Genomic DNA, 15,106 nt, shown 5'->3' on the forward strand with positions numbered 1-15,106 from the left:
TTTTTGAGATGATGATGGGTTGTTAGGAGAGGAGAGAAGCTCAAGTTTTTCTAAAAGAGGGTGGGAAGCATTCTGAGCGACCTTGACAAAGAAACGGTCACTGAGGTATTGCCTACGTAAATAGAGGGGAGGGTCAACGCACTCAACTTGTAACGCGTTTATAGGCGAAGATTTCATGGCTCCCAAAATTATACGTAAGCACTTTGACTGGCTTTTAGCTAATTTATCGAGGGGAGCTTTATTGCAAGGGTCTAGAAGAAAAGACGCGTAATCAAAGTGGCTGCGAACGATGGCGTTATAAAGAAGCTTTTGGGAGTAGGGGTGGGCCCCCCACCAAGTGCCAGAAAGGGCGCGAATTACATTGATTCCTTTTTCCGCTTTTTTAAGGATGTAGGTAAAGTGAGCGACACCTGATAATCTAGTATCCAGGATCAGACCTAAGAATTTGACCTGGTTGCAGTTAGGAATAGGGTCACCGTTTAAAGATACCTCGATATCTGGAATGTGCCGTTTCCGGGTGAAAATAACACAGCAACATTTCGGCACCGAGATGGATAGGCCGTGAGTAGTCATCCAGTCGCCGAGATAGTTAAGAGCAGCACTAAGGCGTGTGTTTGCCTCATCTATCGATTTAGATGTAATGTAAAGGGCAATATCATCGGCGTACTGTAGAATGTTGCAGAAGGAATTCACAGCTTGGTCAAGGTCATAGGTGTATAAGTTATAAAGAAGTGGGCTGAGCACCGATCCTTGAGGGAGACCCTTCCAGAGTAAACGGGGCGGGGATGTGATATTTTGGCATTTAATTGAGACAGATCTTGCCATTAGTGAGTTACAGATGAAACGTACCAACTTCTCCGAGCCACTCAGATGTAGCAGTTTTTGCCTGAGCACTGGAAGCAAGACGTTATCGTAAGCGGAAGAAATGTCCAAAAAAAATCCCACCAGGAATTCCTTATTTGTGAATGCCAGTCTGATATCCGTAGTAAGTATGCTTAGGCTGTCCAGAGTACTACGGGACTATTCCCACCTCTCGTTCCCACCACTGCAACTCCTGTGTAGCCAGGATCTACAGCTTGACCGCCACAAAAACCCAACCAATGAAGGCCAAGTTTGTCCCGGGGGAAAGTTAAACTGTCATTGGACCCGCAACGAAATTAATCAGAAGAACATAGGAGGAGTTCGAAATTAAGGTTCGACTTCCCTCCATTGCAAAGCGGATGACAGGTGACAAACAAAGGTTTAAAACCTTTAAGAAAAGATTATGCACCACGGACAATAAATTAAATTAAGGGGGCCTATCTTATGAGCAATTAGCAACTACCTGCCAATAATATTTTTCACAAAATCGCTTAAAAGCACGGAAATTTTTCCTTGTCGCGACAAGATCGGTGTAATAAATTGCGGAAACAGATGTATGTTGTATTGAATTAAGCATTATATCACGTTCATGTTTCCAAAGATCACACTCCCACAAGATATGATGGGCAGACTGCTCATGACTGACATCATCAGTGGAACACTCGCAAAAAGGAGACGGAACTAGTTTGAATTCGTGAAGTTTATGTTTAAAGTTGCCATGTCCCGTGAGGAACTGCGACGAGCAATGGTCGATTTCTAACCATCGCCTAGTTAGACGTTCGCGTACATTCGGGAAGAATTTATATAAGTGACGTCCTTTGACTGACGTATCCCATCTTTTCTGCCATTCATTAAGTAAATCTTCTTCAACGACTTCTCGGGAATCAAATAATCGACTTATTTTAGAACGATCGCGGCTATTTAAGAAATCGGATGTTATATTTTCCCTTGATGCGAAGTACATAGCCGCACGCTTTTGTACCTCTAAGTCGACCGGCAGTACACCAGCCAGGACTGGCAGAGCCTCCGTGCTCACAGTTCTGTAAGCTTTGCAAAGAAAAATCAATGCAAGGCGTTGACTTTGGAGTAGTTTCCGTCGAGCGGCTCCTATAGTAGCTCTGTCAGCCCAAACTGGTGCACCATAGCAAATGGAGCTTAAATAAGTGGCCGAATATATTACTCGGAGGATTTTAAACGTTAGACCCCACGTCGAGGTTGAAATGTGACTTAAGGCATAAAAATTATTTTTAGCTTTTTCACCGATCTGTTTAAAGTACTAAGACCTTTGCGAAACCCAAATTGAGACTTCGCCAGAATACCGCGAGACTCCATAAACCATTCTAGACGGTTTCTAATCATGTGTTCCATGATTTTTAGAAGGGCAGAGGATAGGGCAATAGGGCGGTAGGAGCTATGTTCCAAAGGGTCTTTCCCTGGCTTCGGTATAGGAATGACGATTTGTTCCTTCCAAGAGTCAGGAACGATACCCTGGTCAAAAAAGTTGTTAATTAGTTGTAGGAAGAAAGATTTAGCACGAAGGGAGGAATTAATTAAAAACGAATATGGCAATCCGTCGGCTCCAGGGGAAGAATCAGAGAGGCCACTTAATGCGGACAAGAGTTCATCAACGGTAAAGAGGGAATCTAAAATACCGGTTGGAGCGATGGAAACAAGGGGAGAGGATGGGAAGCAATCTATATAAGGAACAAAGGGAGGGGCTAATTTGTCAGCAAATTTATCCAACCAAACAGAGGGATCATTAGAGGGAGAGTTGGATGCTGAAAGGGATTGGCGGTACCTTCTTATCTGTTTCCATACCACAGAAGACGGAGTCCTAGGGGACAAAGACTCACAGAAATTAATCCATCCTAACTTTTTCTTTTTGGATAAAAATTTCTTTGTCTGGGCAGCTGTCTGCTGATAGTGTAGGTAGTTCTCCATAATTATTCATAGACCTATTATATTGCTTTTCGGCCTCCTTACGTTTAAGAATAATGGCTGAACATTCTGCATCCCACCACGGAGGGGAGATCTTTTGAATAGGTTTTTTTTGGGGGAAATGTTCATCTGCAGACGACCGAAGGATATTTGTAAAGTTTTCGTATATTAAAATAGGATTTAAAGGAGTAATTATAGGGAGGGAATCTAATTTGTTATCCACCGATACGGAAAAAGCTGACCAATCGGCGTTCTTTAATTTGTATCTCAGTAAAGGAGGGGGTCGGGCTGTTGGGGATGATTTGTTAGGGATGGTGATCAAAATAGGGAAGTGGTCGCTGCCAAAAGTACTTTTCAGAACATTCCAGGAAAGCAGAGACATAAGGTTGGGGGAGCAAAAAGACACATCCACAGCGGTAGCTGGGTTCTGAGATGGAGAGCATCTTCTAGTCGGGCAGCCATTGTTCAGAACGCATAGGTTAAGGTCGTCTAAAAGGTCTAGAAGTAAGGAACCTGGAGAGTCCGTATGGTATGAGCCCCATGCGGTATTATGGGCATTAAGGTCACCTAGGACAAGGACGGGAGAAGGGAGAGCTAAAATGGCTGAACGCAGTTCATTAAGAGAGGATGAGTTAGGACGGGGAATATATACGGATAGGATGGAAAGGTCGAAAATTCTCACAGCCACGGCATTAATGTCTTGGCTGTGTGAGGGGAGAGGGATTTGGGAATAGGAAAGGGAACGCCTTACAAGAAAGGCGCTTCCAGCGTATCCGTCGTTTCTATCATCACGGAGACATGAGTAGCCAGACACACGGAAGTGTGAATCCGGTACAAGCCAGGTCTCCGAGACGGCTAGAAACGACGGGGAATATTTATTGATTAAGTAGGATAATTCATGTTTCTTCCGTCTAATGCTCTGGCAGTTCCACTGGACCGCCTGGATTGCCATTATTGTTGGATAACTGAGAAATTTGGAAAAGTTTGTGGGCAACGTTGGACGGTATATTATTTTTGTGCTGGGTAACAATCTGAAGGATGAGAGTTAGGACGAGGTCTAATAGACTCTCGTCGGCTAACGGCGATGATGAAGAGTTGTTGGAATTAATGGCACAACCATTAGGGAGGCTAGACGCACAATTGCCAATAATGGCTTGGTGTGCCTGCCTATCATAACCTTTTCCTAATGGCGCGAGAGAGCGGGGGGTGCGGGAAATGGTTTTCTTGTAGGAGAGAGGGAGGTGAGATGAATGCGAATGGAGTGGTTGGGAAGGGGAGGATAGAGGTTGTGAAGATGGAGACTTAGTGATGTCTGCATAAGACCTACGAGTTGATGGGTACAGGGACGAAGCCTCAGCGTAGGAAATATTATCTTGAGACATGGCTATTTTAATTGCTTTTTGTCTGGAGTGCTCAGGACAGGATTTGTTGAGTGCGAAGTGCGGGCCAGTGCAGTGAATGCAGGTGGCCTTTTCCTCTGTAACATCACAGCTATCCGCGGAGTGAGGTTGCGTGCATCGAAAACATCTTGCCTTCGACCTGCATTGGGCTTTGACATGGCCAAAGCGGCAGCAGTTGAGGCACTGAATGGTGGGGAGCTGATATGTCTCGACCGGTATAGAGTTGTGGAACAAAAACACCCTTTTTGGCAAGACCTGTCCTTTAAATGTAACAACCACTGACTGAGTAGGGACCCAGGACGCCTGTCCATCTGTGGTCACTTTTCTATTTAAACGTCGGGCTTTCAGAAGGATGCCACATCCATCAGGGATCGTCAATGACTCTGCAAGTTCTTCCATTGGAAGGTCAGAAGGGATTTGTTTAATAAGGCCCATGCGGGTCACATTGTAAGTGGGGATAGTAGCAGAGTACTTACAAAGTGATAAGACCTCACTATTTAAAAATTTGTTCGCCGCACTGGCAGAGGAAAACTCTACGGAGATTCGGTTCCTGCCAATTTTTTTAACGCCGTCATTGATGACGTCAGATATTTTGTTGGTGACCAAAAATTTTCCAAATCGTATTGGTTGGATGAAGGTTGGGGAGTTAGGCTCCGATTCAATGCGTGAAACATGCACCAAGAAAGGGCCTTTGTCAAGGTCAGTATATGTTTTAGGAGCAATAACTAAGGATGGGTGCGTGTACACCGGTTGACTGCTTGGGGATGTCATTGGAGCAGAAGGGTTGTTGGATCTCTTAGCGGGCTCTGCGATAACCTCCGTATCTAGGCGGCGCTTTGTCGCGGCTTGTGAAAAAAGCGGTTGAGAGATGTCCATTGGGAGGGAAGCCGGGTCCGGGGGATCCGGGGGTTCAGGAGGGGTTAAATCCATTATACTTACGGTTTACCCGATAAGACCGTCACCTGTGTTTACTTATTAGAAATAACTAAGCTTAGAATTAAATTATTTGCTTAAAATGAACGCTAAAGCTTTGATTTTTTACTGAAAACACCGAAAACACCTGAAACACGTGTTGCCACTGTCACATGCGGCGAGCCAGTCAAGCGTCCCTTTTTCAGACGAATTTGACAATCGGCCATCATAAACTTCAAATTGACATTTGATTGATCACAGATTACGAAAAGTTTTCATGGCAACTTTCAAAATGGCGCTGTTGTAGCTAGATCTACAAGTGGAATCATTAAAAAATAAAGACCGTTAAAATCAATACTAATCACCACCCATTAAGTAAAAACATTATAAACGAAAGCCACCATTAGCTATAAAACAATAAAAAACACTATAATAATGTAGGGTTTTATTATTTTGAGATAGAATCTACTATTAAAGCGCCACCTGTGATTCGTTTCATTGAGGCTTTGTGAAGTGTGATTGCCAATAGAAATACATCCCGCGCTCCACAAACCCGCACTTTACGAATCAACAAACTTGCCGATTACCTTACAAATAAATTATCCACCCTACCCACATTTTATACCTGTCTTCCGTACATTATCTACAAATTCATTTCTCACGAATTAGTGGACGAAGATTATCGAAATGGGTAATAAATATTACAGAAACTTCATTTTGTGGGGGGAAGTAGATTTTTATTGTTTGTTATGTGTGGAGGCTTTTAGGGATAGATCCGACTTGGACAAGCACATTCGCTGGGAAAATCACAGGAAGTTGCTGAAGTCCCAGGTTAAAAATCACAAGTTTAAGAAGGACATCGTCTACAAGGTTTGTATATTATTTATTTTATTATCATCATCATTGCATCGTCAGCGGTCGGGTCATAATAATAATATCTTCAATGCACGACCCTCTATCTATAGTTTAGCAGAGGCAGTGGCATAGAGGAAAGTAATACAGGCAGTGGTATTTAATATAATCGAACTACCTACGCTACGTAAGTAATAAATTAATAAATAGGTCTAAAAAGTAAGACCTAAGTTTTCTAGTAGGAAGAGCTTTCCTAAGTACACAAGTTAGGCTACTTCTGCACCTAATACTTATTATAGTTGACATAGCAATTTAGTACATAAGTAGGTATCCCAGAAGCTCACTTTATTTATTCATAGCCGACTTACTTACTTACTGTACCTACTAGGGAGTGGTACTAGGTATAAAAGGCCGAAAAGGCGAACTTATGCCTGCGTGGCAATCTATTCCGGTTTTGCATTTTACCTACACGTCGAACTGTCCTGTCTCTTATATTATTTCGCTTACAAACACATAAACTTAATAATACAGTTAGTAAAATTTTTTAGATGGTTAAGAGCAGTCGCCCGGCAAGCGAAAGGTCGTGGGTTCGATTCCCACTTTAGGCAATTCGATTTTTCGAGCTATTAAAAATACTTAGTCTATTTCATTTGCAAGATTACTAAATTACTTACGTATTATAATCGTTTAAAGGTATTAGTTAGGCGCGAAATACTTACTTCTTTCTATTGCCTATTTTTAGGTGGAAGAGCTATTTTATTGTGAAGTCTGCAATTATGTAGCGCCAAGCATCGAGGTGATGAACAGCCATGTCGCTACCGATGACCATAAAGCCAGCAAAGCGAAACCGAAGACCGAAGCTGAACTCATCAACACCGCCTGTACAAGAGAACTGGAGTACGTTATAGTTACGGACATAATCGTGGAGGAAAAAGACTGGAACTGTATAACACATCAAAATTTTTGTCTGGTGTGTGGTTTCCTCGTCGGCGATTTAATGGTAGAGCATTGCAGGACACGGGACCATATCATAAACTTGATTGGCTCTAAGGTGGTTGTCGAAGGCGATAAGTTCTACAGAAAGGTTGGTACGAACTATGAAAATAACGTTTTGATACTATAATTTTAAAGCACTGTCAGCTAATAAAGGTGAATAATTGTTAATACAAATCTATTTAACTTAATACTTAAAGGTACTTACCTACTTAAAACGTAAATTTTGGTTTTCGATCGTGAAAAGTTAGGCATAGAAACGTAACTGAAAAGAGGCAATTTTGCACTTATTTATTAATACTGGTTTCAGCTCTACAATGATCGCTTCTACTGCTTATGCTGTAAGGAAGCACTACAAATGTCCGTCTTCCAGGACCATTGGACTTGTAAAGAGCATATCGACTTTAAAGCCGATTGTATCTTCGAAACCACTTATGCTACCGCTACCGCGATAAAAGATCGCCTGAATCCTAAGCAAAAAATTGAAGAGGTTCTTCTGGAACGTCTGAAATATGACTACGAGAGGCTTGACGATAAGAATCTGGCGATATGCAATGAGTGCCAATGTGTGCTGAAGTTAGAGTTCCAAATTATGCACGATCATAAAAAAATCCATGAAAATTCCAAACCTATTAAAGAAGTAGAAAGTGACTCGGAAGATGACAAGTATCAAGTGGTGTTCTGTGAGTTGACAGATCACGGGCAACGTAGACGAGAGCTAAAGGAGTATGGGAGCAAGAATTTTATAAGACTCAACTCAGGCGGGAGTAAAGGGTACTGCAGATTATGCACGACAACTATATCGGGCCACTTGAAATTGTTCAAAGAACACGTAAGAGGCGCACGGCATAGAGGCAACTTGGAGCTGGATGGGAAAAAATCTAGCAGAATACACAAGACATGCACGGACACACACAGGTCTATAGTAGAACGGCTGAATGCTGTGTACGTGATGAAAGAAGAAAACCTTCTATGCATCAACAAGACCGTTTGCCTCGACATCCATTCTTTTGTCATGGTATACAATATTGATAAACGCTTTCAGTATGACGTAACGAAATGCTTTATCTGCAATGCTCCTTACCGCTTTGACTACGATTTTGAGCATTATAGCACCTCAGCCCATAAAAAGGAATTCCTTAATTTAAGAGTGCTGGATATACCGGGAGAGTTCATAAGGATAGTAAGTATTTTAACATATTTGAAGAGAGATAGTTTGAGTCCCGGGAAAGGATGTAGGATAGTTTTTATCCTGGTTTTTTAATCAGAGACACGCGCGATAAAGTTTACTGTGATAGACCAAATTTCACACGAGCAAAGTCGCGGGCAAAAGCTAGTAATATTTAATAGGTACAAAAGATTTGTTAAGATTTTTATGCAAATAAAAAAGAAACTTCAAAAACTTAGCTTTAAATCATCAAAATAACACATTTTCCTCATAACCCTTTCTATTTTTAGGTGCGCAATCGTTTTCATTGCGGCACATGCAACAAACTGTATCCTTACTGGGAGCTGATGGAGAAGCATTTGAACTCGAAACACCACAAAGTCGCTAAGAGGGTGAAGTATGAAGTGTTCAGAAAACTGCGCGTGGATGATAAGATGATGAAAATAACTAGCAAAAACCCAGATATCCTATATCTCCAGTTGCTCACCTTGGGTGTTCTAAAGAGTTCATGTGAAGAAGCACTGTACCAACTTAAAAAAGTGTTGAACACAACTGATCCACAAGTCAAGCCATCGAAATTAAATCTAGTGTAAAATATACATTTCATGCACATTTCCTTTTATTATTTTTTATGAGTTTTACTTATTTTTACCAAAACTTACCATTACATAGATTAGTCATAAAGCTATTTAAATAAGAAATTTTTAGATACAATGTCTAGAAGACAATAGATGGCTTGAAATAAATATTCAAGATTATATGGGCAGTATATGGTCAGTCTTATGGATATAGATTAGACAAGATAAAGTCTTGATTTGATATAGACTGTGTAAGGCTGTTGCATCATCTTACTTTAACTTTGACGAATGTCAAAAACCTCAACACTCCACACAAAAAGCACCGGTTATTGTTACGGTTAAAATAAGGTGGTGCAACTCAGCAGTCTTCTATATACTGCACTTTGTTTTTTGTTACTTACTACTAAATATAACTAATAAAAGAAAGATTTAAATTCTAGTGTTTTATTTTCTTACCAACTAATTACAGGTACATGAATGTAAAAAATATTTTTATAAGTCACAAACTTTTCATATATCTATTCTAGATAAATAAAATTTGTATCACATTTGATAAAGTGATGAGAGTAGATCATTTTTAAAAGTTACAGAGTAAATAGTGTAAGCCAAATACCACTAAAGGGGTGACATTCTTTGTTTTGAATACATGATTCAATAAAATTATACTATATTTCCTAATATCAAGACTGATTAAGTAATTACTCTTAACATTAATGGCAGTCTGATTACAAAACTAATTACATAGTAAATGACTTAATTTTATGAAAAGTATGCTAAAATATAGGAGACACATTTTGTTTACTCTTGAAATAAATATCAAACCATTGTGGAAAATGTGACATTAACATAACAAAATCATGTTCAGATTTATCCCGGAGCTCATTCATGTGTTTCAACGTTGGTTCGATGTAATGAGTACGTAATGGCTCGGGAAGCATAGTCACTTTGAAATCAAGCATTACAACAATGTGATTCATGTGAACAGGATATAAAATTGAAAAAGTGACTTGTGGACAATGTATCTTTACTTTATTTATGAACGCAGTAATGAAAGCTTGAATTTTGGGGTCATAATTGGTCATGATAAATAGAAAATTTAATGCACCAGTGCATACTTGGAAGCACTCGGGAGAAATGGCACTACGTTTGACTAATTGTATTAGAGAGGAATTTGAGAACATAGTATCTAATTCCACATCACGTTGGACTAAAATATTATGGCATACACCGAGTATAATTTTTTCGATATCTGGCTTCAGTTTTATGGCCAGATCATCATACATATTTTCTAGACACTTGTCTACAGCTTCTGATTTCCACAAATCCTTGATGATAGATAAGTAATTACCTTTGTTGGCATCCCAGTGAACAATATCTTTGGCTAAAATTTCCAAATAAACACCATTTTCATTCAAATTTATGAGTGCCTGCACGATTTCTGGGTTGACTGTTGACTCATGCTGGGAATTCATGTTCATGTTCTTGAACCTTCTAACGAAGAATGCGTCGAGTTCCTTATCTGTCGAATCGCCCGCGTCCACTTGCATTTGTTCCGCGTAAATATCGCTCAGAGCTTCTGTTAATGTTTCGTCCGTGGAAAGATGACCTTTAGGCTCAACAAGGCACATCTTCCGAATAGTCTCGAGAATCGAAAGCCGCAGGTTGTTGTGAATGTTGGAATTCTGCTGCGACAGATTTAGAATCTTCACAAAACTCTTCGCCAACGCTTGGGCTACATCCTTGTCGAGAATAGGATTCTTGTAAAATAGTTCCGGACACACACCGAGATTAGATTGTATGATTTTCTCAATCATTTTATTATTCATGATGGTAAGTAACACTTAGAACTTCGGACACTCCAAATTACCACGCAGTCTAGCTAATACTGTTCGCTGAAGAAACCAAACAAACAAACACAAAACAAACACCACGGTCTCGCAAGTGTCAAACAATGAAACAAATGTCAAAATCAACTGTGCAATGTCAAAGCCTTGGCGACCACAAAACGGCAGAAAAGAGAACTAAATATTTAATAATGTAAAATTAAAGTTAATAAATAAAGAAATAGTAGTTCTATTCTTCTATGTCCTACTCAGTAACATTGATAAATTTTAAATACTTATAATTTTATGATAGCTCTGTTTTTTGAGTTTGATTTTGTAAGTCAGCGCCCTCCTTTGGCTAATAAATTAAATTGGTACACAGTATTACTTTTGTCTATGGTTTAGATGCTTCTAAAATAACGCCATCTATCGTAACGTAAAAAATTATAAGTTTCTGCCTACAAGTTATATTACTCGAAACTAGATGTCACTGCTAGACATAAATTTCACAAAGGAAAAACTCGGAAGATTTGTCCGAAATTTTTCACAAGCTTTGTAGTGTGTTACGAACTTAATTTCGAGTATTTACCTACTTAATTACTTGAATATTGTTTTTCAATAATAATACTAGGGGATAGGTAAGTAAGACAAGTTAATGTAGGTACAAAATACAGACCGTTAAAGAAAAAAAAATTCATCGAATTTACATTACGTAGGTACTTAACTATCCAGCCAGGCCTACGCATTACACAAAATGCCTACATTGTTCGTAGAAAGAAGGTGCTCATTACCGCACTATCAACTTAACATTGCCTAAGTTGCGACACAGCAATCATCGCCTCACCTTTCGCACGCTTTCAGACCATTCGGGACAATTCTTTTGTTGATGGGACGTGATCAATCATTTGGACATACCCACTTAAGCCGAAAGCCGTCATAGGTCAGTGGTTTGTACTTCGTAGCTACAAGAGTATGACCAACAACGCTATCGATAAAAAATTTAAAAACTAAAACCTCATTTTCCTAAATTATAAATTTATAAATGACGGGACTTTTTTTCAACTAGGTAGGTAGGACTTACCTAGCCTACTTTAAGCAAAGCTTGGCCTTACGGTTCACGTTTTAAAACGCCACCCTAGCTAGAATAAGCCCCGTGATAAAATCTTAACGAGGCTTTTAAACGACAAATGTATGGGCTTATCGCGAAAATGGATAAAATAGCGCGATAAAAGATTATCGCGGCGCGAATCCTAGGCGGTTCGATTCCCGGTGGCTAAAGTTAGTGTGACGAGCACGAGCTTTTGGAAGTCATGGACGTTTATATGTTTCATTTTTTTTATTTTCTCTTTTGCAATAGGCTTCTATTCTCATTTGGACCAGGCGACTTTAGGAGAGCTTTTTAAAAAGGAATATTTTTCATTAAAACTGCATTGACGTAATAGAACTCGGGTCTTATTTTATGTAATCACTGAAGTAAATATACTTAATCGGTATCGTAATTGAAAAACTAACAATGACTCATAACAATAGCCTCTAAAACAGACATAAATGTAAATTATCTCGAATAATTCAAGCCGCACATAGAGACAGTACTAAAATTTCATGTGAGGGAGCGACTAATTAGAAAACTTAATTAAATAACTGAAAGCGCCACTAAATAAACAACGCGGTGGTCGTTTATTGCAACTTTGACGTATGTATTTACATTGTAATAGGGATGTCACTACACGCGCAGATATTTCTTTGTCTGTGGGCATACTGGAAAGTCAAAGACAGGTGCCTGAAAGGAAAACATAATGTAGTATTAAACTATTAAATATGTATAGGATAGGTAAGTACATAACTAAAGGTGGATGGTTCACTGGAGAATTTTCCGAGCTGCCAGCCATGTAACTAACGTCTGCAATGTAATGTTCTTACAGATGGTAGGTGGATATAAGTCAGCTCAGTTTCCCAACGAATTTAACGCATGTACGTTTGGTTCGTGAAAAGTTGATTATAATCTCTATTTTATACTCATCTTATTAAGGGAACAAATCCCACCTATTGTTTCCACCACTGCAACTACACAAGGATAACCAGGATACTTACAGCAATTATCACAAATGATTTTGAATCGTTTGAAATTTTTCGTGAAAACAACTATTTAATGGCTATGAAATAGGTAGGTTTTAGGAATTGGTTTAACTATGCTCTAGCTAGAGTAGAGCATTTATTGCTAGAAATATTTCGTAAGTAGAGGAAACTCTAGGCTGTCTTTGTTTAAAATAGAACAAAACGTTTTTCCTGTAGTTTTCGTAAGCTTTTGTTTAAATTGTTGTAAAAAAATCTTGACTTTTATCTAGGTGTGCGAGCAAGTAAGCTTGTAATCTTCTCTAGGGCTGGGTTGCACCATCTTACATTAACTTTGACAAACGTCAAAAATCTGTCAAACTCCATACAAAAAACTCCGGTTATCATTATAAGTAGGTAGTTACGGTCAAACTTAGGTGTTGAAACTCAGCCTAAGACTTGGATTTAAGAATAATTTTGTCAATTTCCAATACAATAATTATGGTCAGTTTACTGTACCTACCTTCTTTGATAGCTTCTAGACCTCCAAGTTGGTAACCATATCAAAGGCAAATCCGCTGCAGTAGACAGAGACGCCAATACAGCTGTCTCAATCGGGCGGGGCCAGAGCACGAGAGGCCCACGCACTGACAATAGCACATCAGCCTACCCATTTTTGATATAATCTCACCTTTATCACCACTGCATAAGAACCCACAGTGTAAAGCTTGATCTGTCGCGTCTTAAACCCTCTATGTGAGGTCCGAAGTAATTTATTAGCGGCCCACAAATGCTGACTTTCGAAAAGCCGAGAAATATCTATAATGTATTGGATAGCACATGAAGCTTTACATTTTTGTTGCGAAATAACTCTTATTACGACTGCTTAAGATGCCAGTGTTAAACTTGATGTGCCTGTACGTTCTGATTCTATCAATAACAGCTTAACGGTAATGAAGATATCCAATGTAAGTCTGGGGTCAATTATGTAATTTCATACAGGGTGATCTACTGGTTATCTAATTAGCAAAACTTGAGCTAATAAAAAAACATACCAACCTTTTGTTGAAGTCGCTTAAAACAGCACAAAATAAGGCTTAATTTTAGCTTTTTTTTTACTTAAGATTTAAGTTTTTTTTACTTCAATGCAATCTTACCTGAGATAGTTAAGAATAAGAAGAAGGCAAGAATATAAAGATTTATATTCTTTGTAATACCCAGTCATAAAAATGTGGGAAAATTGACGCTTTAACATAATTTCACTGATAAAATTACTAGTAAATAACTTTACACTGTAAAATAAAATCAGTGTAACAAACGAAAATAAATAAGTTTAATACTTGCCTACCGCACATGGTGCGAACCACAGCGTTGTATTTAAAAATATTGATTATTTGTGTTAAAACACTTAAAAGCTTAAAAATATATGGTTACTTGTATTTGTTTAACTTTAATACTGGGTTATTCTTTATTTAAAGTTCTTGTAATTACGTTTTAGTGGCTTTCTCAAACAATTTCTGCCTAATAAAACTGGACCACCCTGTATCACTGTACGTGCTATAGTTCTTGCATTTATTGCTATATCGTGATGTTTAGAGCTATTCCAACAGAATTGTTTGTGTATTTTTGGGAAAGTTGATGTGTGTTTTATATTAGTGGTCATTATATCTAATTGTCTATTAAACTAATGCTAGTTCATGTATTGTAGACATGAAAGCGTGATGCTATTGCTCAGTAATTCGGCCATTCAATTTAAATTACTATAACTAGCAGTTCTGGTATTAGAGATATTTATACAGTAATGACTGCATTTTCTCTACTAAGTTCTCATTATTTGCCTGTGTTTTTTATTATTTAATAGTTCGCACACGAATTTAAGAGTTCGGTGTAAGGCTCTACATTATAGAGATTGTCTTTAAAGAGAGATTTTTTTAGTTAGTCGTTCTTATGGTAACAGGATAGATGACAGGTTAAGTTAATTCTCGAATCCCTCCAATGACAGATTAACTTTCCCCCGGGACAAACTTGGCCTTTACTGGTTGGGTTTTTATTGGCCGTCAAGGTGTAGATCCTGGCTACACAGAAGTTGCAGCGGTGGGAAAAGTCCCAAAATGATAGGTTAATTATAGAGAAAGTTATTATGTTGATCACATACTTACGAAATGTGTAAATAATAGAAACAAAGTTGAAGAATCCCATCCGTGAAAGATTCAGGCATAAAGTTTTCTGAAAACAAGATTTGTGGGCTACACTGCATCTGAATATGCCCTAACATTTTTTTCAGTATTTTGTATCACTTCCTAAAGTTTTCTTACATGCCTAATTTAAACTAATTTTGGCTCTATCTCCAATGTCTACCATAACAATTTAGAAACAAATAATCTACTAGTAAATACTTACATACCAGTACCACGGAGCGTCAATTTCCCTGAAAAATAAATCACCCAAAACAATTACTCCCGGATTGAACGTGGCGTAAATCAGTGACGCAAGAATTAATGCAATTTTAATTCTGTCCCATACATTACG

At 38.7% G+C, this 15,106-nt stretch overlaps 1 protein-coding gene across 1 annotated transcript; it reads left to right on the plus strand.

Moving 5' to 3' along the window:
• The first annotated feature begins 5,762 nt into the window (after nucleotides 1-5,762).
• LOC135083735 (uncharacterized) lies at nucleotides 5,763-9,136 on the plus strand. The gene is made up of 4 exons (XM_063978463.1): nucleotides 5,763-5,981; nucleotides 6,706-7,047; nucleotides 7,267-8,139; nucleotides 8,415-9,136. Exons 1-4 carry the CDS (start codon nucleotides 5,799-5,801, stop codon nucleotides 8,715-8,717), a joined length of 1,701 nt encoding a protein of 566 aa, XP_063834533.1. The 5' UTR covers nucleotides 5,763-5,798; the 3' UTR covers nucleotides 8,718-9,136.
• The last annotated feature ends 5,970 nt before the right edge of the window (nucleotides 9,137-15,106 follow it).

The sequence above is a fragment of the Ostrinia nubilalis genome, chromosome 24 (genome assembly GCF_963855985.1).
Source record: "Ostrinia nubilalis chromosome 24, ilOstNubi1.1, whole genome shotgun sequence".
In the NCBI taxonomy this organism is placed as follows: domain Eukaryota; kingdom Metazoa; phylum Arthropoda; class Insecta; order Lepidoptera; family Crambidae; genus Ostrinia; species Ostrinia nubilalis.

Coding starts and splice junctions, on each gene's coding strand:
- LOC135083735 (XM_063978463.1), top strand. CDS start 5,799: ATGGGTAATAAATATTACAGAAACTTCATTTTGTGGGGGGAAGTAGAT. Junction 5,982..6,705: donor AGAAGGACATCGTCTACAAG/GTTTGTATATTA, acceptor GCCTATTTTTAG/GTGGAAGAGCTATTTTATTG. Junction 8,140..8,414: donor CGGGAGAGTTCATAAGGATA/GTAAGTATTTTA, acceptor TTCTATTTTTAG/GTGCGCAATCGTTTTCATTG.